Raw genomic sequence first — 26,135 nt, forward strand, 5'->3', positions numbered from 1 at the left:
ACGCGCGCACCCGGGCCCCGCCCTCCCCGCGCGGAACCGGGCCCCGCCCCCCCCCGCCCCCGCCCCCGCCCTCCCCTCGCGGACCAGGGCCCCGTCCCCGCCCCGCCCCCACCCTCCCCTCGCGGACCCGGGCCCCGCCCCCCCACGGCCCCGCCCCCACCCTCCCCGCGCGGACCCGGGCCCCGCCCCCCCACGGCCCCGCCCCCGCCCTCCCCTCGCGGACCGGGGCCCCGCCCCCCCCCCGCCCCGCCCCCGCCCTCCCCGCGCGGACCCGGGCCCCGCCCCCCACCGCCCCGCCCCCTCCCTCCCCGCGCGGACCCGGGCCCCGCCCGCGGGCGCACTGGCGGGGCTCGAGTCCCTCAGCTTTGGCTGCGCCCGGGGACCAGGAGGCTGGTGCTGGCGCTCGGGCCACCATGTCCCAACGATTCATGGTGACCCCCGCGGCGAGCAGGGCGGGGGACGCGGGGCCCAGGCCCGAGGGCGGCGGCGACCATCTCCCCAGCCCCGGCCGGGCCGCGGACCTCGACCCCGCAGCCGTCCCCGAGTCGCCGAGGGTTGACGCGCTTCCCATCCTGCGCTACTGCCGCGAGCCAAGCCGCTACGGTAGGTGCCGGCCCGCGGGGACGCCCACCGAGGGCGCCCGGCCACCTCGTCTGTGCGCCGGCCGGGGCTGCGGGAGCGCTGACGGAGCGCCGGCCCTGGGGACAGCCGCGGTGGCGGCGGCTTCAGCGCTGGGGTCGAGCTGGTGTGGCGCGTGCCCCGCGCGCTCCTCTGGGGACCGTGGCTGTGGCCCCGATGCCGCCTTTCTGCCCTGTCGTGCGCCCTGGAGGGCGATGTGCGTCCCTGGGGCCATTGTCGGGGCGGGGGTGGGGGGTGGGGGCGGGGATTGACGGGTGATAGCTCCTGGCATCCTCTGACCTCGTTGCCTCCGGAGCGCGGAGCGTCCAGGGAAGTCACGTTGGAGTGTGGAGGCCGAGTTGGGGCGCCTGGAGAGCGCCAGGGAAATGCTGGGCCCCTCCTCGGAGTGAAGACGGCCCAGGGTCAGGGAGGCCTGGGTCAGAGCTGTGTTTCTAGAACCCCACGGCCCTCTGGTCAGTCCCTAAGCTTGTGTCCTCTTCCCCGTGGGCCCCGCACTCCCTCGCCTTTAATCATCTAGCCCGTACCAGCGACTTTCCTTGGGTTTTGAGGGCTGTGCTGTGCCGGCGTCGCGAAGTGCTAGCGAGCCCCCGGGGTGGTCCCGGCTCCGCGGTCTCGGTGTGTTGGGGTGTACCGACAGGGCCCCTCCTGGCAGCCCACAGCCCTGGGGGGGGGGCAGAGGGGGAGGACAGGCCTTGCCCTCCAGCCTCAGGCCGCTCCTGGGGGCACCCAGCCCTGCTGGACTGCGTGGCCTCCACCTCTGGGCTGATGTCCCAACGACCTGCGGCTTCTCAGGTGCCGGGTCTGAGGTTTCCTGCAGGCCAACGGGGGTCCGTGGGCTTCTGGGCAGAAGGGCCTCAGTCCGGCCCCCAGTGGGGAGGATATTACAGGAGAGCCTGGCCTGCGCTCACGGTGAGGACCAGCTCCAGAGAGCGGAGATTTTAGATTCTTTCCCAGCAAGGCCTTTGTTGACTCGGGACTTTTAATGTTAGGATGAGACCTGAGCGGGCGGCCCTCGGGAGTGACGGGCACTCCGTGTGCACACAGGTTGCAGATGCCCTCTCTTGAGACCGAGACCCCCGAGACCCTGGCGGTAGGACACGTGGTGGGCGCTGGGGTGTGTCTCCATCAGGGGTCGCCATGACACTTGTCACTCTGGTGGCCGCGGGTTCTCAGGTCCCGCTCCCTCCCTGTCAGCCTCTTACCCGGGGAGCCATTGTTTGGGCTCCTGCTGTGGGCCAGGCAGGGCCCTCCCCCACGGTTTCCCTGCTAACCCGGGAGCCCTCGGGAGCCCCGTCTTGTTTTCTCTGTGAGCAGTGACTCTGCTGTTCCTGTTCATCGGTTAGTAGGGGTCAGAGCTGCTAACTGTTTCTGGGGCCGCACTGTCCCTCTGTTCTGAGGGAAAAGGGAAATCGCCGTGACAGTTGAGGTCAGTAGAGACCGGGGAACCTGGGACAGCACGAGTGAGGAGAGAGCCCCCCCACTCCCACCCCCCCCAGCAGTGGCAGGCAGCCTGCGGTGTGGCCTCTGAGGGAGCCCGGTCTCCACTCCCCGCCCCGGGGGACCCTGAGGCCCCGCCACGGTTTTCCCCACAGGAACCGGGGTCTTGGAGGCCGTGTGGCCGGAACGTAGACTCTCAGTGGGCACCGTCCTGCGTGGAGCTGTTCTGCCCAGCAGGGCCCAGGTCCCGCCACCCCGGGCAGGGACGTGGCCCCGGGTCAAACTGACCGTCCGGGTCCTCCCAGTACCTCACTGCCCCTTCTGGCCCCCTCTGCCCCTTGCCCTGGGTGGCCAGTATGCTGGCCGGTGCCCCTGGGGAGAGGGTCTGGTGCCAGACTTGCTCAGGTCAGTTTGTCCCTCTGCCCTTCCTCGGGCGACTGATACTGTTACCCTCACGCTGACGCGGGAGAGGGCATTTCACCAGGGTCCTTGACGTGGTAGATGGCAGGCAGGGGGCTGTTTGGGGACAGGGACACCCGCCTGACCTTAGAATTCGCCCTCACACACCTCCCCCTCTTCCTGTGGGTCAGACCTCCCCCCTCCCCCCACCTGGGGGCTGAGCCACCCCCTCCACCCCCTCCACCCACCTCAGCCCTCAGGCGCGGCAACGGTTCTGAGCTGGGTCCGGCTGACGCTGGGTCCACAATCGGGCTCCAGCGGCACCGTTGGGATCAAAGGGTGGTGTGCTGTGCCCTCCCCGGGGGGGGGGGGGCACAAAAGACCGATTATCTGACGCTGCCCATGACAATGTGCACTGAGCATAAAAAGCAACTCGGGTTTTCTGATGTCGCCCTCCCACTTCTCCTTGTGACCCAGGGGAGCTTTCTGACCCTTGGAGGGTGGCAGCCTCCAGGCTCAGAGGCTCCCCAACTGCGTCAGTAACCGTCGTGCCCCCTGGAGCCGGAGCAGGAACCCGCCGGGCTGAGCCTCCGACTTTGCCCTTAGACTGGCTCCCCTCCAGTGAGTTTGCCCTGGTGCACTTGTGCAGAACGGGCATGTCGGCGGGGTGTCCCTTCTCTCCGCCACGGGACAGGACAAAATCCCAGTCCTGGCGCCCCGTCCCTGTGCCCCGGGCTCAGCCAGCCTTTCCCCGGTACACCCCGGCTCGCCGAGTCTCCTTAGCCTTCTGCGGGCGGCAGGGCTTTGTGTTGGGGCGGGAGCTGGGGTGAGAGGCTTGCCGGCCCGCCCTTCCCGGCCCGGCCGCACCGCTGTTCCAGGCACACCGGGCGGGAGAGTGAAACTGGGCAGTGACAGGGCCGCGGTACCAGAAGGTGAGGTGGCTGAATTAGGGCTGTGCCCCTGTTCCCAGGAAAGCTGTGGTGCCAGCTCCTGGCGCAGTTCCTTTCTGGGATCGCACAGTGGCCCCACATCCAGAATGGAGACCCCGAGGCCGTGGGACACCGCCCACAGCCAGAAGGGCAGGGAGACAGGGAGAGAGTGTTGGCCAGCAAAGTTGGCCTCGGGGAGGCACAGCCACAGGCCTGCCCCTCCAACCTAGGGCCACACTCCTCGGAGCTCAGCCTGGCTCCCCAGGGGCCAGACTCCCGTCAGCCACCTCCCTGTCTCCGGTCTGGACCGGTTTGCAGGTCTGGGGCCATCAGACAAAGGCCTGACGCTGAGAGTCTCTGGAGAGGTCATCCCGCCCCACCTCTGTGGGCTGCCCTGAGCCAGTGCTCCCGGAGGGGTGGGGGCAGCCCAGGGCTTCCCCGAGTCAGGCGGACCCTCGCCCTAGCGTTTGCCCTCGGAGCCAGCAGAGGCCCGTTTCCCCCCGCGGCAAAGCTGACCTCTCTGTTTCTCTGAAGCTGATGTTGGACGTTAGAGTCCTGCAGAGCCTCTCGGAAGGACAGCTGCAGGGTGTCGTGTGCGTTTGTGCATCTGCGTGTGTGTGTTGTGTGCGTGTGTCTGTGTCCGCGTCTGTGTGTTTTGGCTCTTTCTTGCTCAGGAGGAGGTGAGGGTTTGACCGCCCAGCCTTGCAAGGGCTCCGGGCGAAGCCGCGGGACGAGGCCGGGAGTGTGCTCGGGCACGCTGCTGGCCCAGCCTCTGCCAGGTGCTGGTCCCAGACACCGCTGTCCCCAGGGAACAGGCTCCCCAGGCCACCCTCTGGGCTGGGCCCTCTGCCCGGTCCGTGGACACCAGGAGAGCACACCTCCACCCACCCCACCCCCCACCCCAACCCCAGACGGCGCGTCTACACTTGGTGCAACTTCACAACTGGGTCATGGGTTTCTGCTCCAGGGATGTTTCAGGGGAAAGTCCCATTTCCCTGGCTGAACTTTCTCGTCGGGAAGGAGGCCTGGCGATGCCCTCAGCTGCCGGGGAAGGCAGGCTGAGCCGGAGCCCAGGGCGCGGGCTGCCTAGCTCTGGTGTCAGAGAACCCGCCACCCGCTGGGCACACTCTGTTTTCTCTTTACTTAAATATTTCATGGCGCGCGGCCGTCGCGTAGACCTGGGAGCCGCCTCCAGCTCTCAGGGAGCAGCGCTGCCCAGAACATGCTCGGCTTTGTCACTGGCCAGAGAATTCTCACCTTGGTGGTTTCTCAGGGCATGTCGTCACTTCCCTCCTTTGCTACTTATGCCCAGTTTGGCTTCTCCGTGGGGTGGTGTCGTGGATTTGGAGACACCAATTCTCTTTAAACATCAAAAATTACATGATGGGGCGCCTGGGAGGGGCTCAGTCGGTTAGGCGTCTGGCTCTTGGTTTCAGCTCTGGTCATGATCTTATGGTTTGTGAAGTCGAGCCCCATGTCGAGCCCCATGTCAGGCTCTGTGCAGACAGCACGGAGCCTGCTTGGGACTCTCTCTCGCCGTCTCTCTCTGCCCCTCCCCTGCTCACTCTCTCTGTCTGTCTCTCAAAATAAATAAACTTTTTTAAAAAAAAATTACGTGATAAGTCTGTATTCAGTTAGCCACTATGCACACTGAAGTCTGTCTTCAGTTAACCCACTAGGGGGCTGTGCAGGCAGGCCCAGGACCCCGGCGGGAGCCCCCATTCTGCCCAGGGCCGCCCTGTGCACAGGGCCTTCCCCGGGCGCCCAGATGCTCTGCCCTCGCCTCCCCTCCCACCCAGGCCTGTCCCCGTGAGCAAGGGCTCCGCCGTGCAAACGTGGGCTCGGGCTGGGGGTTCCACACGTGTGTCCAGGGATGTTGGCTACTATACAAATATGTAGGGGGGGTGGCAAAAGGCAAGAGGCAGCTACAAGCACAGGGTTAAAACATGCAAACATGCATCAAAGGACACTATCCAAAGCACCCATAGAATGGGAGGCGATGTTTGCAGACGGTGTATCTGATGAGGGATTAATATCCAGAATATATGAAGAACTCTCACAACTGACAACAGCAAAGAGCAGTTTAAACAATGAGGAGAAGCCTTGAACGGACTTTATAAGAATGTCCGGTAAGCACATGGAAAGAACGCCCAACATCACCGACCGTTAAGGACATCAAAATCAAAATCACAAAAAGGTGCCGCCTCGCGCCCATTTGAATGGCTATGATACAAAAGAGAGAGAAGCAGGTGTTGGCAAGGCCGTGAGAAATCAGAACGCTGGGCGCCGCCGGTGGGGACGGAGACCGAGCACCTGCTGGACAGTGTGGCGATTCCTCAAAACGCTAAACACAGAGTGACCGTGTGGCGCAGGGACCCCGCTCCTGGCCACGCACCCGGAGCGTCTGAAAGCAGAGACTTGGACAGGTTCGTACGCCCAGGTTCACGGCAGACAAAAACGTGGAAACAACCCAGATGTCTTGTCGAGGGAACAACGGGTGAGGAAGACACGGTCCCTCCACGCACAGGACTATTTGCAGCCTTGAGAAGGAGGGATATCCTGGCACCTGCTACCACAGGGATGGACGTGGGGGACGGTGCCCTGGGAGCTGAGACACATGAGTGTCCACATGGGAGGTCCCAGGAGGAGTCCCAGGAGGGCCGGACTGCGGGCGCGCCAGGCCCCAGGAGGGGCTGGAGAGTGTTTCACGGGGACAGAGTTCAGGAAGAGGGGCCGCCGTGGAGATGGCTGCCCAGCAGCTGAACCGTAAAGACCTTGGCTGCAAGTTTTTAGCTTCATGTTATATATATTTTACCGCAGCAAAAAAAAACAAAAAACAAAAAAACAAAAAACACCTATGAGAAAAGCAAACCGGAGAGGAGGGTGAGAGGAAACCAAATTCATCCCCTCCCCCTCCCGCCCCTTGCAGAGACGGGCTCCGGATTTCCGAGGAGAGGGGGAGGAGGCCTGAGAGGCAGCTTTGATTAAATCAATTCTCGCCAGCCAGCTCTCCCAGGGGTGAGCCCATTCTCATCTAAATTACTCTCTGCAAGGTGTGACCTCAGGACTTTGGCAGGAGATATTTTTGTGCAGGGACCTTCCTGTTTCAAGCAGCACCCAGGAGAGTTTGGCTTGCTGCCCGGTGGGGAGGAGCTGTGGGCCCGGGACGACCCCCCCCCCCCAACTCCCATACTGCCCTGCCCCCAGCCCGCTCCTCCAGGGACCAAGAAGGAGCCCTGGGCCCCGACCACCCAGTGGGGAAGCCCCCCGCCCCCACCCCGGACACATGGGGGACAGCAGTCTTGGCCACGAGGCCCACAGCCCCTCGCCCTGCTATCCTGAATGCCCCGAAGCAGGAGTTCTCCTCTGAAGGAAGGGCGGGTGCAGGGCACCGGGTGGTCTGCCTTTGGCTCAGCTTGGGTGGCCTGTCCTTGGAAATGGGGACAGCGGCTGCTGCCTGCACTTTCCCCTTCCAGATGCAGCACTTACTGGTTTTTGCCTCAGAGTTGGCCTTGCTGGGGATCAGGGACCCAGCTTCCTGCCGCTGGAGGAACCTGAGACCCCCCCCCCACACACACACACACACACGAGGCAGGCAGCCCCCCCAGACGGCCCCCTGGGTTGTCGTGCTGTGTCTCAGCCACAGGCAGGGCGTGCGGGTGTGTGTGCATACTTGTGTGCGGTGCGCGTGTGTGCAGGTGTGCATGCATGCAGGCGTCTGTGCCCGAGTGTATGCGGGCATGTGTGCAGGGGTGTGTGCACGTGTGTGTGGGTGTGTGTGCACGTGTGAGGTCTCTCCTGCCTGCAGGGCGGGCGGTAGAGCTTTGCCTCCTGGAGGAGACTCCCGCACGATGCCATCAGGAGCCGGGCAGACGCGGCCCCCAGTCCTCGCTGGGCACAGGGAGCCCGAGCCCTCCTTCCTGCAGCAGCCCCAGGCCTGGTGCCACCCCCAGTGGGCCGAGTGGGCGCTTCAGGGCATCAAGTGCTCTGAAAAGTTCCCTAAAAACTGTGGTGGAGCCGTGATGCTCACTATAGGCACCTGGGGAAAAGTGGAAACTTCCGTAGTTGGGGCCCACAGAGAAGTGGAACCAACAGGATGTGTGTATAGAGAGAAAGACGGGGATTTATTTTGACGAATTGGATTGTTCATGCAGCTGTGCCTTGGTGAGTCTGAAATCTTCAGGGTGCACAGCAGGCAGGAGACCCAAGGAAGGGCTGTCGTGCCCACAGGCCGTCTGCTGGCAGGAGTCCTTCCTGCCTGGGGAGGTCAGCTTCGGTTCTATGTAGGCCTTTGACTGATTAGACGAGGCCCACCCATGTCTGGAGGCGGGGGGACCGCTTTACTCAAAGCTCCCCACTTTCAGTGCTAATCTCATCCAAAAAGCATCTTCACAGAAACACCCAGAATAATGTGTGACCTAATAATCTGGGCACTGTGGCCCAGGCAAGTTGAGACATCGAATGAACCATCACAAGAATGGAAAGAAAAAGGCCTCAGAAATAGTCGCTATGAAAAAGCCTCTTCCAGGCCGCCTCTGTGTATCTGTGTGCACACGCACGTGCATGCACACGGGGATGAATCGTGGTGCATATGCTCTTTCAAACTTTATCTCTTAACGGAAATGCTTTTTTCGGAGCAAAAGTGCCTTCATTCTCTGGCCCTGAGTGTTGAAGGAAGCCCTTATAAAGCCCCCAGGACACAAAGCTTGAACAAGGAGGCTTCCAGCCCTCGGCGAGTCCGCAGCAAAAGGCTACACGTTTATTTACCAGTCCTGTTAGGCGCTCTGGGTCCGTGCTCCGAGCCGTGCCCCAGAGCTGGTGGCTCGCTCCTCTGTCATGCTTGTGGCCGACGCTGGTGTCACGGGGTCAGTTTCGAGTGGTTGGACACGTGCTTCGCGAGCTTCGGAGGCTCTGCTGGGATTCGGGGACTCGGAGAGGAGACAGCGTGGCTGTGTGGCTGCGTGGCCGCGTGGCCGCTCTGGAAAGGAGGGAAGGGCTGCGGGGGGGGGGGGGGGGGGGGGGGGGGGGGGGTTGGAGGCGAGGGCCTGTTTTTCCCGTTCGCGCAGATGGTCGCTTCAGAAGAGCACGGCAGCCACCCGCTGTGTCCCGTCTGCCCTGTTATCCGCCCCCCTCCCCCGACCCGCACACACTGGACGGCAAGCTGCTGTGCTTGACGGACCTCCCTGGACGTCGTTCTGCGGGTGCCCGCGGGCGGTCTGTCTGCCCCTCGCCCCGTGGTTGGGCTGCACCCTCTTCTCTCTGTGGTTGGATTCGGGGGACGGTGCAGGTGGGACGGCCTGGCTGGAGACTATTTAGAGTCCGGATTGGAGTGGGGGGCGCGGGGGTTTCACTCGGTGGGGCCAGGTGGCTGGGGGTGCCCCGGAGCATGACCGGGCGCCTCCCTCAGGTCGCTCCACTCCCCTCGACTCCCCTCGGTGGGACCGCGGGTCCTTTCAGACACACTCTGTGAGGACAGTGTGCATGGAGCCTGGCCGCACTGCCTGAGCTCAGGGAGCAGGTTCAGGGCACCGTAGGCGGAGAAGCGGGACTGGGTGTGGGGGAGGACACGCCAGGGAAAATCGACGGAGACCCCACGTTTCTCCTGTTTTCGTTGAGAAGAATGCCACGGAATGCTCTGGAGCTCCAGAGGCTCCCCTTCCTGGGCTGCGGAGGACTCTGCCTTCCGGGAGGTGCTTTCCCTGGGGCACGGCTGTCACACGCGGGCTCTCTCCCGACTGCACGCCCCCGCGTCTGGCACGGGGCGGGGGCCCCCCTCTGCCCCTTCATGGCCTTGCCGAGCACGCGCACGGGACGCAGCGCCACGCCGAGGCGGGGACGCGCCGAGTGGAGCCCCTGTTACTGTCCTCCTGCCCACCTGCTTTTGTGTGTTCTGAGCTCTGCACGCGCGACCCAGCGAGCAGAAGCCACCAGAAGAGCTGGGGGGGGGGGGGGGGGGGCGTGTGGAGGCCCCTCCCGGCCGGGCGTCCACTGCCGGGGTTGGTATTCTGGGCAGCTCAGGGAGGGGAACAGAGGAGGGGGCGGGAGGAGGGCGGGGACCGCGGAGGCAGCCGGTGAGGTGATCTCCCTCCCCCGGTTGGGGCCACGCCTGCCCGGGGAGCTCGCGGGGGCCGCGTGAGGGGCCCGTCCTCATCCTCGGTGGCGGCAGGGCCCGGGGGCGGGCGGGACGGGCGAGGCCGAGTGGCGTGACTGTGGCCGCGTGGTGCGGGGAATGGCGGCCTCTCCAGGGTAACAGCGGCCGGCGGCTCCTGTGTGCCTCTGACCCAGCTCTCGGAGTCGCCTGACGGTGTCCACGGTAACGGTGCCCGAGACAAAACAGCTCGTTTCTCTCTCCCCGTGTGGTGCCCGAGAGCCATTCACTCGCCCGCCGTTCTTCCCCGCCTTCGCTCCTTCCGCCCACCCTCGTGCCCCGTCCTCCGGTCCGAGCTACCCGACAGGCCGCGGGCTCCCCGATGGCAGCCACCGGCCACAGGTGGCCGTGGACCTGTGGACTGTGGCTGGGGCCCACCTAAGAGCTGGATTTAAATTATTCAAATTTTTAACTAATTTGAACTTAAACTTAACCAACCACACGTGCTGAGTGGCCGCGGAACCGCACGGCCGGGCCGGCGCGGAGGGCCCGGCCCAGCAGGACACGGACCAGACCCACAGCCCCAGAGCGTCTGCTCCAGGATTCAGACGATGGAGCAGGGGAGCAGGGAGGCGGGGCGGTGTTAGGGCTGAACTGTGTCCCCACAAAATCCTCCAGCATGTGACCGCACTCGGAGAGGGTCCTTGAAGAGGAGGTTAACAGAGCCTTCCGCACGCCGAGGATACCGGCCTCGGGGGAAAGCGCCTTGCCCACGCCCGGCTCTCGGACCCTCAGCCCATGTGCTGTCTACACCGCCAGCCTGTGCAGCCTGTGTCAGCTCAGCCTCCTTGGTGCCCCCGGTGGCTCCCCTGAGCGGTCTCCCCGTTGTGGTCCATCGCGAGGGCACTGAGCCACAGCCAGCACAGGGACCCTGTGCCCTCCCCGGCCGGGGGCTCCTGGACTGCCTCACCTGGACCGAGGCACACGCCTGTCCCTGCAGCCGCCTCCCTGTGGCTCCCCTGCCCCTCCCCCGCAGGCCACCTGAGCCCTCCCCAGGGCCCCGGGCTCCTCCTCGCTGCCTCTCGTTGCCTGGAGACCCGAGTGTCCCCGTCCCCCTGGACTAGAGACAGAGTGGGGTGGCCGGCTGTGTTGCTGTGTCAGGCTTCCCCGGGGGGCTGCTGGAGGGGCTTGAGGGGAGCAGGTGAGGCCACCAGGCCTGGGGCTGTTCCTGAGGGTCCTGGGGATGCAGACCAGTGGTTAGGGTCGCCCCCAAGAGACTCCAGGGACACCCCCCACTGAGCCACCGGGAGGGAAAAAGCAGCCAAGATCAGGGGCTTCCTCCTGAGAACGGCCTGTATGAGCTCACACAGGCTTGTGGCTCCCACCCCCCCGGTGGGGGCTGTAGGGTCCTGTGGGTCTGGCTGTCCCCACCGTGGCCCGCAGGAAGTATGAACCTGCTTGCACCCACACAGCTCTCTGCAGGGTTCCCTCCCACCCGTGGATCCAACCTGGGCGGAGTGACCGCCCTGAGCTCCCCAACCCAGTGTAGATGTGGGCTTGGAGTCCTCCCAGCTGAGAACTGTGCTTCTCGGGGGTCTTGTGAGGGTGGTTCCTGGGGGGTGCTGACCCACGCAGGGAGGAGCGAGCCCCTCGGCCGACACCCCTCTGGGCCTGTCCCATGCCTTTGGTGCACTGAGACTCAAGGCTGTTCTGGGAGGCAGAGGGGCGGGCTGGTGGATTCTAGCACGTTCCAGCACGCTTAGCACCTGAGGCCGGTCTTCTCAGCTGATCACTTCTGGGACCGGTGGCCCGAGTCACACGCACCAGAACTGTGCTTTAGGGACGTGGAGAAAGCACTCTGGAAACCTCACCGCCCCCTCCCCCTGAGTGTTCGGAGGGCCAGCATGAGGTGTGCCCTCGGACAGCGGGGCAGAAGGAGCTCACAGAACCACGTAAAATGACGCTGCCCCGGGGAAAAGCAGGCTTGCTGCTGGGGTGTGTGTGTGTGTGGGGGGGGTGACAGGGTTGTAGAAATGGCTGCCCAAGGGGTCAAGCAGGCCATGCTGTGGAGCCCCCTTTCCTCTGTGCCCACCCATCGGGACCACTTCTCTGAGATGAGCCACTCTCCTGGGTGGGCCAGGCCTCACTGCCTCTGCCCACTCACAGCTCGGGGAGGGGACCTCCTGAGAACGAGGCTGCCTTCCCGCCCTGTCCACCCCCACCCCGTGCTGCCCTCGGCCCCTGCTTTGTGTGTGGGCCCACGCATCACGGTCCCGGGGGACGGTGCTGTCACCAGCCCGGCTCCCCTCCACGGGGGACTTGCCAGGCCCCCGCGAAGGCCGGGGAAAGCACTCCTTCCCTCCTCCTGCCCGGGGCCCGGCCCGCGAGGGTGAGGGTGAAGCCTGGCTTGTGGGGCCGTTGGGGGTCCCAGGATGCACCTGTTGCTGGCCTGAGCCCCTCCACCCCTGGCAGCCCTTCCAAGCTCAGGACGTCAGCCGTCCCCCTTTGAAAGGCCGGATGGTAGGTGGGGGTCCATAGGGACAGGGCACGGTTGGTCTCCTGCCCCGAAGCTGCTCCCTGAGGACACGTGTTTTATGACCGTGGCAGAAAGCCATGCGTTTTGGGTGAGTTAGTGGCAAGCAGACAGCCACCGGGGGGCCTGCCAGCCTGTCCCGCTGTCCGAGATGGTCCCACTGTCTGCCGAAGGCCACAGAGAAGCTTTGGGGTCTGCCCCTCCTGGAGCCCCTCCCTGGGAACCAGAAACCTCCAAGTCTGGACCTTATCTTGTGTTGGTTTTGAGGCTAGCAGGGGGGCTGAATGATGGCCCCCAAAGGATACGTCTGCGTCCTAGCCCCTGGTGCCTGTGAATGGGCCTGGCTGGGAAAAGCGTCTCTGCAACGTGATTGAGTTAAGGATGTGGAGGTGAAGAGGTCATCCTGGGTTCTCTGGTGGCCTGAGTCCATAACCACTGTCCTTACAACAGACACAGAGGAAGACACAGGCATGCACAGGAGAGACCACGCGAGGAGGAGGCAGAGGTTGGAGGGCCAGGCCCTGAGGGAGAGGCAGGAGGGAGCCCCCGCCCCAGGGCCTCCAGAGGGAGCACAGCTGTGACCCCTGGCTGTGGGACGTGTGGCTCCAGAGCCCTGAGAGCAGGCTCCCGTGTGTTAGACCCCGTATGTGGCTGGGTTCCAGCAGCCGCGGGGTGCTCGTCCTGTCAGGGGTGCCAGAGGGGTGGGCTGGGTTCGCCTGGGAGCCGTTTCTGGAGAGGGTGGGGCGCAGGAGGAGGTGCACAAGCTCGGCGTGCCCTGCTCAGGTGGCATCGTTGTGGCTGGTGCCCTGTATGCCGGCTGCTCCTGGCATGGGGCTCAGCCCCGCCGTCGGCATCTACAGGGGCGAGTAGCCCCCAGCCCCGCCGGGGCCGAGCGCGGCGGACCACCTGCTCGAGGGCTTCCTGGGGCCTTGTCCAGCCGCCGTCCCTGGAGGGAGAGGCTGGACCCCAGCAGGGAGGGGACAGCTGTGTCCCACAGCGAGTGGATGACGGACGGAGCAGGGCCGAGGGGTGCTGGAGGGGCCTGCGAGGCTGGGACCTGACCCGACACCTGGGAAGCGCTGGGTCAGCTGCTGTGTCTGCAGCCACCGGTGTGGTGCCGCCGGCCGGCCGCCGTCCCCGCGGGGAGAGCCGCATCCGCCGCCTGCTCACACGGACCCCACGGGACGGCCCACGTGGGCTTCCTCGCGGAAGCCACGAGAACAGCCCCCGCCGACGTGCTCCCGAGCGCGAGCCCGCGGAGCTGAGCCTGTTTGCGAATCAGCTTTTGCGGAAGCGGAAGCGGAAGCGGAAGCGAGCGGCCTCCTCCGGCCCGCGCTCACTCCGGGCCACCGCTGTCTTATCCCGGGGTCACTGGGGCTTGGCTCCGATTCGGAAACATGCTTTCCTCGAAGTGCAGTCGTGACGGTAAGACCCAGCAGGGGTGAGGCTCCTGGTTGGGACGTCGGGGTTCGGAGCGTGCGGCAGTAAGACGGGACGCAGCCCCGAGGGCCGTGCCGCGGACTGCCCGCGTTTCCGTGCCTTCGTGCGCACGACACCGTCCAGAGCGTGTGTGCGGGCTCCCGCAGGAGGGCACACGCGCTCCGTGCCTCTTTCGCTGCGTCTGGGGACGGGGACAGCTGTGGGGTCAGTGCGCCGGCGCACATGTGAGCCGCCGCGTGCCTTTCCCTTCTTGCCCGGCTGACGGGGCGGGGGAGCCCGGACTCGGGGCGGAGAGCTCAGGGCGGGCCCTGGAACCAGGCAGCCCCGCGCGCCCCCTGCGCCAGGGACTTGGTCCCCGCCGCCCACGGCCCAGGGGCGTCTGGGGAGGCGGCGCACACCTGCGAGGAGCTCCCGGTCCACTTTGCAGTCCGTGGCACCCCTGTGGCAGGACAGCGTGGCCGGGGACGGGCAGCAGGCGGGCTGAGGAGCCCGGACAGGGCCCGTGACAAGAGCGCGGTGACGGGGCGGAGGCTGGGTCCGGGGTCCCCCTGGGGTCAGCGGGTCCGGGCCACAGGGTCAGGCGCGGGCCGTCGTCACGGGGAGAAGGAAGCTGGGGCTTTTCCCCCGGGAGTGACGCTCCGCCCCAGGTTTTCTGTCCCCAACATGGTGACTGTTACCCAACCTGCACGAAGGATGTGTAATTTAGCGGCAGTGGGAGACGGCCCGGCAGAATCCATTCCGTGGTCTCGCCAGGTGCTGGGGGGCAGGCCTGGGGCAGATCTCAGCGCGGGGTGCCGCATCCCCTCAGCCTTGTGAGTTCAGATGAGGCGCTGCAGCAAGGAGCAAGCAGGAAGGGCCTTGAGTGCAAAGGTCACTTTCTGGAAAGGTGCCCTAAGCTGCCCAGATGTCCAGCCCAAGGGCGACAGTGCAAAGGCCCTGGGGCAGTGGCAAATTCAAGATGGGACCTTGGACATGAAGAAGACATGGGGCGGGCACTGGCAGAGGGAGCTGTGGTGACGGGGTGGGCGCATCACTGATCTGGCAGACACGCCCAGGCGGGCAGGGGATTGGCAGAGTGTCACAGCGGAAGGGCGGGGGCTGGCAGGGGTGGGGGCGGGGCTGCGGATGCAGGGACGGCAGGGACGAGGAAACTGCCTCCTGTGTGGTTGGTTAGGGGATCGAGTTGGCTTTCCGTGGCCAGTTCTGGGTTGCATGCGCAGCGGTCACCGGTCAAGTCTTGACCGTCTGGACCGATGGCGCCAAGGCCGTGGGCAGGGTCCTGTCGTCCTGTCCTGTGCCCTGAGGCTGCATGGGGAGCAGGCTCCGAGTCACCCCTGGGCTTGAACCTCTGTTTGCCTGTTTGTGTTCAGATTTCCATGAGGTGGGAGGACAGCCCGTGAAGTGGAGGCAGGATGTGCTTGAAGGGATGGAGACCCCAGGGGATGGAGCGACCTCGAGGTGACCAGTGAACAGCTGCTGGCCGCGCACCACGGGGCCCGTTCGTGATGGTCCTGGAGAAGTACCTTCCGCAAGAGCAAAGGCCCTGGGGTCACCCGTGCGGGGCACGGCTTGCAGGAGGCTCCCAGCGGGGACAGCACACTGGCCTGCTCTCTCGCTCTGCTCTCCAGGTTTGGGGGCTTCCTCGTGCCCACCCCCGGCGCCGGCTGGGCCGGAAAACACGCAGACAAGGCTGTGCAGGTTTCTTTCGCCGTCTGGGCCCCGATGGCCTCTCTGCCTCGGGTCGCTGGCCTTCTCGTGCTGGGAGGGGGTTCTGTCCTGAGGACAGGTCCTTGGACGCTGAGCGGCTGGCGCTGCACCCCCTCCGTCCTGTGCGGTGCCCAGGCCTACCCTGGAAGCACATGGCTGGGGCACCCTCGGCTTTCTGGCAGGAGATAGTGTGGGCTGTAAGAAATGATGAAAACATGCACGTGACTACCTTGCTCCTGCCTAATTCCCTCTCTGGGGGCAGAGTCCCCAGGGAGCACTGGAAAATCGCACACGCCCTGGGAGAGGCAGGCTGGCAGGGACCCTGAAGCCACCGCAGCGCAGAGGGGTCGTGGCCAGCTTTGCCCGCACCCCCACCTCACGCCGCGAGCGTGGGATGGCCAGGCCCAGCGGCCGGCAGGGCAGTGTGCCCGTGACGCTTCAGTGTCAGGTAAACACAAGCAACGCGAGGAAGACTCCTCACCAAAATAAAAGTCAGCATGTATCTGAAACTCCAATTTGACCGGCACCCTGTGTGTCTCTCACGACCCCCATCTGGGGTGCTTTGACCACGGGGTCCTGGAGGGAAGGAGGCCGGGACCACACTTAGCGGAAGCACCCTGAACGAGCTGAGGTGGCGGGGGGGGGGGGGGTGTTGGAACAGCCTCAGCCCAGCGAGCGGGGGTGCGGGGGGCGGGGTGCTCACCGCAGAGGGAAGACCATCTACGCAGGTGGTTGGGGGACTTCCGGTGTCCCTCTTGGGGGTCGGGTCCTGGGGTGACACTGCCCATCTCCCTGTGCCTCTAGGCACATCCTCGACAAGGGGCTGGTTGAGACACCAGGGCAGGCTCCCACCGCTCACCAGGAGCGGGCTTTTGAGGCCTGGGGAGGGACGGGTCACGTAGGGCTCCCAACACAGAGCAGGAGGGGAGATCCCGTGCCTGGACGCCTCTGCTGCCCTCACAGCCTGTGGTGACCGCCCACAAGGGGGCCGTGCAGGGCTGTGTGTATCTGTTGAGTCTCCAGAACCTTCTGCGTGTGGTGCCGGCACCTGGCTCTCTGGTGCGGGCTCCCACACAAGCTGGCAGCTTCTGGACAGACAGGATCCGCTGGGCTGGAGGGCAGCGTCCAGGCCCCTCAGGCCAGTAACAGGGCGGCCAGTAGGGGGCGGACAAGGACCTTGGGAGCCGCAGGCCGTGGTGCCCTGGGGTCACAGTCAGACCCGCTCCCACCTCGAGCTCTGCTGGAGGCCCGTTTTTTGGTGAGGCCGCCTTGTCCTTGGCTTACCTCTGAGACCTCGTCCACACGCCAGACCCTGCTTGTTCCCTTACTGCTGTTCAATCCTGCCGGGAGGCCAGGGGCTGGAGGAGGAGTTCTGGAAAGTTCCAGCCCAGCCTCAGGGCCCTGACTCCCACCCGGTCCCATCCTCCTGCCCTCCCCCAGCTCCCACTGGGGAGTCAGGGGCGTCTCCCCCACCCCAGTGTCCTAGGGCCCTGCAGCCCCCAGGCGGGGCTCCCCGTCAGTCCAAGCTGTCCCTGAGGCTGCAGCGGCCCTTCAGAGAGGCGTGCCCTGCCCAGGACACTCCCGAGGGACCTGCCCCAGGGACCCCACCTCAGGCCAGAGCAAGGGCTGGGGCCTCTGAAGATTCTGAAGGGTTCAGGAGCTGCCCAAAGTGGCTGCCTCAGTGGGGTCCAGGGGGACAGTCACTGCTGCAGCTAAGACTCTAGTTAACCAAGTATGTGCAGTTTTAGGTGACTTTCCATGTACTTTCTCAACCACATCCAGAAATAAAGTCTTGGAGGTGATATCAAGGACTTGGTGGGTTTGCTCACTCCCCTCTTTAGGGGGAAGTGGGGGTGTGTGCAGGGCAGTCCCCTCCCTGGACACCTGACCCCAGCCCTGAGGGCTTGGCGCCCAGGACCTGGGGGACCAGAGGACAGCAGGGCGGCAGGGGACTTCCCACCTCCAACAGTGCGTCTTCCCCTTTCGAATCCCCAGGTCTGGGCATGGCCGTCTGGCAGCTCCTGGAAGCTGAGCTCCAGGGGGCCTCTGGGCACCACCCCAGCCAGAACCTTCTGCTGTCTCCTTTGGTCACGCCTGTCACACCCGCCAGGGCCCAGGCTGCTGCTTCCCCCAGGACTCCCAGGTGCTCTCAGGGTTCTTCCTGTGGGGCTAGGAGGCCCTGGCCAGGCCCCTGGTTGAGGCCAGTGGGACCCGGGGGGCCCTGCGGCCGGTGTGTCCTGCTCTGGTGGGGGCCTGTGCTCCCCAGGAGGGGCTGGAGGGCAGAGGGGGAAGCCCTGGGAGTTTCTGGGGTCTCGGGCTGGTCCTGCATGGTCCCCTGGTGACTCTCTTGGTGGCCTGGGGCAGGGTGTCACCAATGTGCCCTGGCTTTCACCGTGCTGGAGGCACTGCTCAGCCCGACAGCCCTCTCCACTCTCAGACTTGCGTAGCTGAAACTACACAGACTTGTAGAATTTAGCTTTCAATTGTGGCAAAATGGGGGCACTCGGGTGGCTCTGTCGGTCAAGCGTCGGGCTCTTATTTCAGCCCCGGGCACGATCTCACAGTGCGTGGGATCGAGCCCCGCATCGGGCTCTGTGCGGACGATGTGGAGCCTGCTTGGGATCCCTTCTCTCCTTCTCTCTCTGCCCCTCCCCTGCTCGTTCTCTCTCTCTTTCTCAAAATAAATAAAAATAAACTTAAAAGAAATAATTGTGGCGAAACGTACAAAACACAAAAATTTCCAAGCATCTACACTGAGTGCAGCCGACCCACCGGCCATCACGTCACCCTCCCAAACCGGAGCTCTGTCCCCAGGAAACACGCCCTCCCTGCCCTGTCTGACCTCCAGGCCTCGGGGGCCCTGGGGGGAGCCGAGTGGGTGCTCTTGGACGCCTTCCTTGTCTTTACCGTGGTTTTACCGGTGAGCTGGAGACTTGGCCTGGACTGTCTCCTGTCTTCCTGCGAGCTGCCCGCTGCCCCACGCCCTCCTGTGCCTGCCCTTGGCCATCCAGAAACGCCCCGGACACATTCGGCAGCCACTGGCTGGCTCACACTTGGCGTCTGCGTCTCGGTGGCCCCCTCCCCTCCTTGCCCCCAGGACGCGGGGGTCCGGCTCCCCTGCCCCTCAGATGGTACCCACCCCGCCCGCCGGCTGGTGTGGCACACGGCCACGGAGTCCCGCCGTGCTGTGTTTGCTCGGACAGAGGTGTTTGAGTTCCAAACACCTGCAGCCCCACCTGGTGCCGCCTGGGCGGGTCCAAGCGGGCGCAGGGGCTCTGCCTCTCGGAGCCACGAGGCACGGCTTTCCCTGAAGCAGTGAGGGGCCCATGTGGCTACCACACCCACCCTGTGCCCCGTGCCCTGTGCCCCAGCGATGGACGCAGGGGCGGCACCATGGCCTGGTGGTGGCTGTGGGAGGCTCCTTGGGAAGGTGCCCTGACATCTAGAAGACATGGTTGTACCTCAGGAAGGGCAGAGCCCTGGGTGGACACACACGTGCTCACACACACACACACACACACACACACACACACACTTCCATGCACTTCACGGGGACTGATGGGAACCAGGGAGACTGCCTCCTGCCTCCCCCCTCCTGCCTCCCTCCTCCCACCTCCCACCTCCCACCTCCCACCACTGGTGGGACCAATCTTGGGTGGCCAAGCTCATTGGTTAGCAAATACTCATTGAGCACCGTTGGGTGCTGTGTTGGGTGATGGAGGACAAGACACATTTCCTGCATCTGAGAAGGGTAATTCTAGAACCTTCCATCAACAGGGTGAGGAGGAAAGAAACCAGTGTCCAGAAGATGTGCCTCGGGATATCAGGAGACTTGATGGCCCGGGGCCAGCCCAAGGTCCCGGCCTCCCAGACTAGCTGACTGGCTGGTGGGTCTGGTGCTTGTTTACGTTAACTTTGTTTCTCAGCGAGAGATGGTGTTGGGTCTCCAGGCACCTGCCCGGTTCTGCGTGAGAGCTGTGTTGTCATTCGGGTCCTGTTTCTTGTGCTGTGGACAATAAAGACTTTATCTAGGCAACTGGGGCTAAGTGACCTTGATTCACTGGACTCTGGATTGACGCCCACTTCCTGCCCAGGCGGGACCGGTTGGCACGGGGCGGTGTCCCAGCCACGCCCCCTCTGCCCTCCACCGCCGCCCCTAGTCCTTCTGGTGGACACACGCGTGCTTAAGTCAACTTGCACCGACTTGTGATGCGAGGAGTCAGAAATGTACAGTTCCTCCTTGTGCCTCTTCCTGAGCGGCCGGGAGGTGATGAAACCTCCCCCGGGATGAAAACAGGACGCCGTATCCCTGCAGTTAGGGGCACGTTGATGCGTTTGCCGGCCGTGGCACGTCTCTTTGTGGCTCCTCCTTGCAGTTCCTCGATGACCAACGTTGATTCGATAAAACAAGCTAGGCAATATTGCTTTTTTTAACTATCTGTGAAAGTTGAATATAGTTGGTGTTATTTCTTCTTTAAGTGTTTAGAAAACAACCCCTAGGCAGCCATCTGGGCCGTGGGGTGTGTGTGTGTGTGTGTGTGTGTGTGTGTGTGTATGTGTGTGAAGGTTTTAATTTCCTCACGAGATACCGTGCTCTTCAGAGCTGCTCTTTCTTCTTGCGATACTTTGGGTAGGTTGTGTTTCCCAAGGAATTTGTCTACATCTACACTTTAAAAATGATTATCACCAAGTATTCGTCACATCTCCTGTCAGTATCAATGTCACAAACCAGGGATGTGAAACAACAGAAGTGCTACCCTCCACCATCCAGCCGCTACGGGCCCTGTGTCAAGGGGTAGGCGCTGCCCCCAGAGGCTCCGGGTGGCCCTGGGCTGCACGGCTCACCCTGTCTGTGTCAGGCCGAGACTGCCTCCTCCTGCTTTTCAAACCTGTCTCCTCAACACCACCAGTCATCCTGGATCAGCGCCCACCGGCCCCAGGGTGACCTTGCTTGAACTTGATGACTTGTGCAAAGACCCTGTGTCTAAATGAAGCCACATTCACAGTTTTGAAGTGGGTTGAAATTGCTTGTGATTCTGCCGGACGTTCACGCGTCTTTGGGGAGGATACGCTATGTGGCTGTTGGGTGTGTGCTCTAGCATCTGCCGGTGAGGCCAGTCTCGTTACACATGGGTGCAAAGTTCATTTGTCTGCACTGAGCTTTTGTCTTTGTCCACTCATCCCATCAGTTACTGAGAGGTATGTGCGAAAACCCATTAGCGTGGACGTTCGTCCATGTTTGCTTTCAGGGACAAGGGTGCCGGGGCACATGTCCTCAGAAGGGCTTGTGGCAAGGCGTCTGGGTGGCTCAGTGGGTCGAGCGTCCGACTGCGGCGCAGGTCATGATCTCTCAGTTCATGCGCTTGAGCCTCGCATCAGGCTCTGCAGAGCCCGCAGCCTGCTTCGGATTCTGTGTCTCCCTCTCTCTCTGCCCCTCCCCCGCTCACACTCTGTGACTCTCTCTCTCAAAAATAAGTAACAGGGGCGCCTGGGTGGCGCAGTCGGTTAAGCATCTGACTTCAGCCAGGTCGCGATCTCGCGGTCCGGGAGTTCGAGCCCCGCGTCGGGCTCTGGGCTGATGGCTCGGAGCCTGGAGCCTGTTTCCGATTGTGTGTCTCCCTCTCTCTCTGCCCCTCCCCCGTTCATGCTCTGTCTCTCTCTGTCCCAAAAATAAATAAAAGTTGAAAAAAAAAATTAAAAAAAAAAGTAACAAAAACTTCTAAAAATTTTTAAAAAAGAAGGGCTCACCCGTGGTGCGTTCACCCGGTGAGTCAGTGCGGGATCCTCTCTTCTTGCCTTCTCTGGTATTAAACGTGTATTTTCGTCATTCCGTTTCCTCCAGCGGCTTCCTGCGACTCTCGTGGCTGTGCCTGGCTTGTTGGGGTGGGTGTTCACACGGTCACCTCTCACCTGTGGGGCCCGTGCTCCTGAGCAGTTGAATTCAGTAGACGGACTTCGCGTCTCGTGAGTTTGCCACCACGCCGTGTCGCCGTCGCTGTGTGCGTCCTGACCCACCTCCCACCCCCTCCCCGGTGACTGCAAATCTCCGTGCTGCTGTCCGGAACCGCCTGCCTTCAGCCTGGGGGGAGTTTTCTCGGGTGTTGTTTCCTGGGAATGTCATCGTCTTCCCTCGTTTTGCAGGACTGTGTTTGCTGGCGTGGACGGCGAGGTGGCCAGCTGTGGCCTCCGTCCCGTGGTCTGTGGCCCCCGCGGAAGCCGATGTGGCAGACGCTCTCTGGTTCTGCTTCTGTAGTGTGTGTGTCCTCCCTCCCGGGAGCAGGAAGTGGCAGCCACGCGGTCTTAGTCAACCTGCTTTCCATTATTTTCTCTGTGCTCATCACACTTTGACATGTTTTCGGGCTGTGACGCTTGTCTCTGAGAGGACCTTGCTGGTCACCTTCGAGGTTTTGAGCTGTAAGGCCCGAGCGACCTTGCTGTGCTCCAGTTGTGATCAAAGCTTTTTTTTTTCCTTAAATGTATTTTTGACTCATTGCCCCGAGAAAATAGAAATTAATGACTTGTGGCATTTACACAAAAAGTATTTCTCTGTGGATGGCGGCGAGGCTTCTAGCACTTTCTCTGTCAGCTCTCGTGTGATTCAAGCCAAAAATTTAATGTTTGAACGAGGCACTTAAACCCAGAGATAGTTATCTCACTCAGAAACTGTGGCTCAAGCACACTGCCCCTTTTCTCCCCCTAACGGAATAGAAGAAAGTCCAGAAAAAGGTGAATTTGGGTTCAGGCTGCCAAGCAAAATTGGCAGTTTCGAGCTTGAGGCGACGGCTCAGCCGGTTGGAAACCGTCCAGCAGGCAGAGCGCACTGGGTCTCTGTGTGCCCTCGCCCCCGGCTGCCCCTCGGGGTCCACGGCCCCCAGACACGCATGTGTGTCCCCCAGACACGCACACGGGCCGCGCTGGTGAGGAGATCTCAGCCCGTGGCGGGGGGCCGGCGCTCCCCGTGTCTCCGGCCTGGTGGCCTTGCTGTGCGGCCGCCCCCGGGAGGTGCAGGGGGAGGGCTGGCGGGAGGCTTTATGCATTTCTCGGAGGGTCCTCCTGCCTGGATCCTCGGGTGTCTGTCTGCCTCCAGGGGCAGGGCGGCTGGAGCTGTTACACCCAGACGCCCAGGACCCGCCCAGAGCCCGTCTCCCCTCCTCGGGGCTGGCCTCTGCACAGGCCCCCAGCCCTCCCCCAGAGAGAGTCCAAAACCCTGCGCGGCTCCCCACCTTCCTGGGATGGTAGGTGTGACCTTGAGAGAGGCCGTTGGTCACCTTATCAGTGCTGTGGATAATAATAGGATCGAAATCACCGCCCTGGGCGCCTGACTGTGACCTGCTTATCTCGGCCAGCAGCAGCTTGTTTAATTTAAATGATTGTGAAGTATTTTTGTCTCAGCAGGGCTGGCTCATGCTGCAAGCTAGAAGGTATGGGGAGCGTCCCCTTCCTGTGGGCCCAGGGAGACGCCTCCCGCCTCCTCCCAGAAGGCTGGCGTGGGCGCCCGATTCCTCACAAAAACAGGAACATAATCCCGATGCTTTTCTTTCTTACTTAGACACATTGCCTGGAAATCGCCCCACCTCCATCCAGGGGACGTCACTTAGTGAAACACATGATTCGCAGTAGCCAAAAGGTGGAACCAGCCCCCGTGTCCGTCGACAGACGGACGGGCACAAACGATGTGGTCCATCCGTGTAGTGGCACAGTGGTCAGCCTGGACACACGACGTGGCCCATCCGTACAGCGGAACAGTGGTCAGCCTTAAGAAAGAAGGATACCCTGCCACCTGCCACGGCATGGATGGACCTTGAGGACCTTGTGCTCCGTGGAATTGGCTGGTCACACGGGACGTATCGCACGTGACTCCCCTGTGTAAATCATACGTAGAGTCAGAAAGGGGGACGTGGCCTCCAGGGACTTGGGGCCCGGGGTCCGGGGTCAGCGTTTCATGGGGACGGAGCTTCAGTCCTGCAAGATAGAAAGTTCTGGGGGCGGATGGTGGTGACGGTTGCACAACAATATGTTAAAAGGTAAACTGAGGCACCTTACAGGTTTTGGTTTTTTTTTTTTTTTTCCCCAGAGTTTATCTGGAGCTTCCCCAGCAGGAGTGCGGGAGGGGTTTGTACAGGACACAAAGCCAGGAGGTGACCTGATGGGTCATAGGGCACGTGAGGCTGCCTGGCTGCCTGCCTGGCTGTTCTCAGGCCCCCTCCTCTGTTTGCGCATCAGAGCACCCATCCGGCGGCCTCCTTGTCTGACTGTGTTAACACTCGTGAGTGTACTTAAAGCCCCTGAACCACAGTTAAATATGGTTAAAACGGCCAATTTATTATCCTGTGTATTTTGCCACAATTAAACAGAATCCAATTTTCAGAAAGGGGAAGAAAAGTCAAAATGCAGACGTTTTTGTCCAGATGTGAGGTTGGGTGAAGGAGGCAGGGAGGCCCATGTGGTGGCAGGATTCACGGCAGCCACGTCCACAGGGCTACATGCCCACACACGGTCACAGCGTGGCACTGGGTCGCTGTGACAGCCCCCAAGCTGGGGTCTTCACCCCCACTGACTACATTGTGTGAGACCCCGATGCTTGGCCGCCTTTCAAGCCGCCTCCCTCCCGAAAACAGTCACCCAGGCCCTAGCATGGTCCTGAGTGGGGGTCCCGTCCTCAGAGAGGATGCTGGTCTGGTCACGAGGACTCTAGGATGACCCAGTGACCACCCCCACGGGACTTGGGGACAGCGGGGGTCACCACAGGCTCCCATGAACAATAGCCACAGGCCGTGGTGGCCAGCCTTGGCCGTCCCCACAACGTCTCAGGAGCCTCAGGAGGGGTGAGCTCACAGAAGCAGGGTGCCGCCACCGTGGGCCTGGGGGTTCAGCTGCCGTGGGAAAGCAGTCTCCCAAGACGGTGGCCCCTGTGCAGGGCCACCTGGGGTGACCTGGGCAGTTTGTCACTTTGGAGGGGTCACTCCTCCAAAGAAGGGACAGCAAATGAACAAGGGCTGGGGTGGGGGCGGCAGGGGTCTGGTTAGTGTTTGGCCGCTGGCCCGGGCAGGCCCCGACGGCCTCGTGGTGTCGAGGCCATACTCCGCCTCCCCAGGGACAGGGTCCAGGGAGAGAACCTGGATGACCAGCCAAGACCCTTGAGCAGATGCTGGCCCTGGAGGAAGGCCAACGTCTTCTTGGACCTGGTGTGTTCTGTCCACCCACCTCCCTGCCTCTGCACCCCTGCACCTGCCCGTAGCCGGGGTCTCCTTCTCCCAAGTGCCTCCCCGCTTCCCCCCTCCCCCCCCCCCCCCGCCCACCGCACCAGCACTGTGCACAGCCTACCTTCTTCCTTGAGGCCTGGAGACCTTGCCTCCTACACCAGATGGAGCCTGGGATGTGGGGACCCACTGGCCCCCACTTTATGTGTCCAGGGACGGCCGCGGTGCCTGGCACGGTGATGCTCGGTGACGGACTGTTGAATTCTTAGAGGAACCGGTCAGCAAAGGAGCTCACCTTCCTTGGGGGTCACATGACCCCTACCGTTGCACAGCTTGTCCGGACACCACCGCCCGGTGTTGGGGGGGGCGGTGCGGCGACCACAGGACGCTCGGCCAGAGTCCCTTTCCAGGCCGGGTGTGCACACAGCTGCCCTTTCCTGGGAGAGCCCGTGCCAGCTACTGAGGGTGGCCTGTGGCCCTGTGTCCAGGGCTCCGCCTTCAGGGCCTGGGCGAGCTGTGGGTGGGCAGTGGGCTCGGGTCCCCGGAAGGGCAGCTCCAGTCTCCACCCCCCGCCCAGGGTCTGTGGACTCTCGGAGCTGCCTGCTGTCCCAGCCCCCCGCTGTGCTGTGTGACATCTGGCATCCACTCGGCCTCTCTGGGGCCCACAGAACGGGCATCATTGCTGTTGCTGTAGATGGTTGTCTTCTTTCCCTGTGAGTAGTTGGCACAGCACAGATAAAGGCCCTGAGCCGCGCCCGCCAAGGGAGCTTTGGGACATTTCCTGCCCCAGGGCTTGGACTCATGAGACCCGCGGGGCTGACAGACCACCCACCTGGGACCTCCCGCCGGGACAGGTGCACCAGACGGAGTTCTTTGTGATGTGATGGACAGTTCTCCCTGGCGCTCGCCCACAGAAGGACGTGGGAGATGCCGCCCCGGGTGGCCCACTGCCAGGGACACAAGCGACTCGGGGCAGGGGGAGGCGCACCTGGGGCCTCGGGCTTGCTGCCCCCTCTCGTGGAGCTGAGCTCCGTCCCAGGGCATCGGGCTGAGCCCACCTCCGCGTCAGAGGTGGCTCTCAGCTATGCTTTCTCCCCCCAGTAAGGTCACACACGGGACCCACTGCGGAGCCCAGTGGTGTGCCCAGGGCCACCGTCCTGGCGCCTGGCCCTGCCTGCACGAGCTGTCACTGAGCTCTGCGCCAGCACGCATTTGCACAGCTCGGACCCTCCCGTCCGTCTGCCCGTGGTGTTGCCGGGCTTGTGGCTCATCTCCCGCCTGGCTCGCGAAGACCGCGCCGCTCCGAGCATCCGAGTGTGTGTCTCTGTGGGGAGAGGGACCGGGGGCTCCTGGCCAGTGTGTGTGTGTGTGTGTGGGGGGGTTCCGAAGTGGCCACACGCTTCCCACGCCCCGTGTGCAGCACAGGCGGCCCTCTGATGAGGTGCCGGTCTCTCCTTACTGATCCGTGGGGCTGTCCTTACAGACTCCGACACAGGCCTGGGCTGGCTGCGTGGACGACTGTGGTCCTGGCGCCCTGGGGGTCCACCTCTCACTCTGAAGGGAGCCCATCGACGAGCAGAAGTGCCTGATGGTAAGGGAGAAGAGTTAGGCAGCTTTTCTTTCCGGAACAGTGCCTTCGAGGCCGCAAGGGAATCCCATGGCCACCATTTTAATGTCAATCTGTTTCATGGCCCCTGACCACAGACTGTGCTCCTGCAAGCTTGGGGCCTCCTTGATGGTGTCGCCTCACACCCAGACCCAGC

The 26,135-nt window shown here is 63.2% G+C and overlaps 1 protein-coding gene across 2 annotated transcripts in view; it reads left to right on the top strand.

Annotated features, from left to right (window-relative positions):
* Positions 1-398: 398 nt before the first annotated feature.
* SLC12A7 (solute carrier family 12 member 7) overlaps positions 399-26,135 on the top strand; it is a 69,789-nt gene continuing 44,052 nt past the window's right edge. For both annotated transcript variants that reach the window (XM_043601740.1, XM_043601747.1), the window contains exon 1: positions 399-603. In XM_043601740.1, the coding sequence (XP_043457675.1) occupies positions 414-603 (190 nt within the window). In that variant the 5' untranslated portion in view covers positions 399-413. The remainder of the gene's footprint in view (positions 604-26,135) is intronic.

The sequence above is a fragment of the Prionailurus bengalensis genome, chromosome A1 (genome assembly GCF_016509475.1).
Source record: "Prionailurus bengalensis isolate Pbe53 chromosome A1, Fcat_Pben_1.1_paternal_pri, whole genome shotgun sequence".
Lineage (NCBI taxonomy): Eukaryota > Metazoa > Chordata > Mammalia > Carnivora > Felidae > Prionailurus > Prionailurus bengalensis.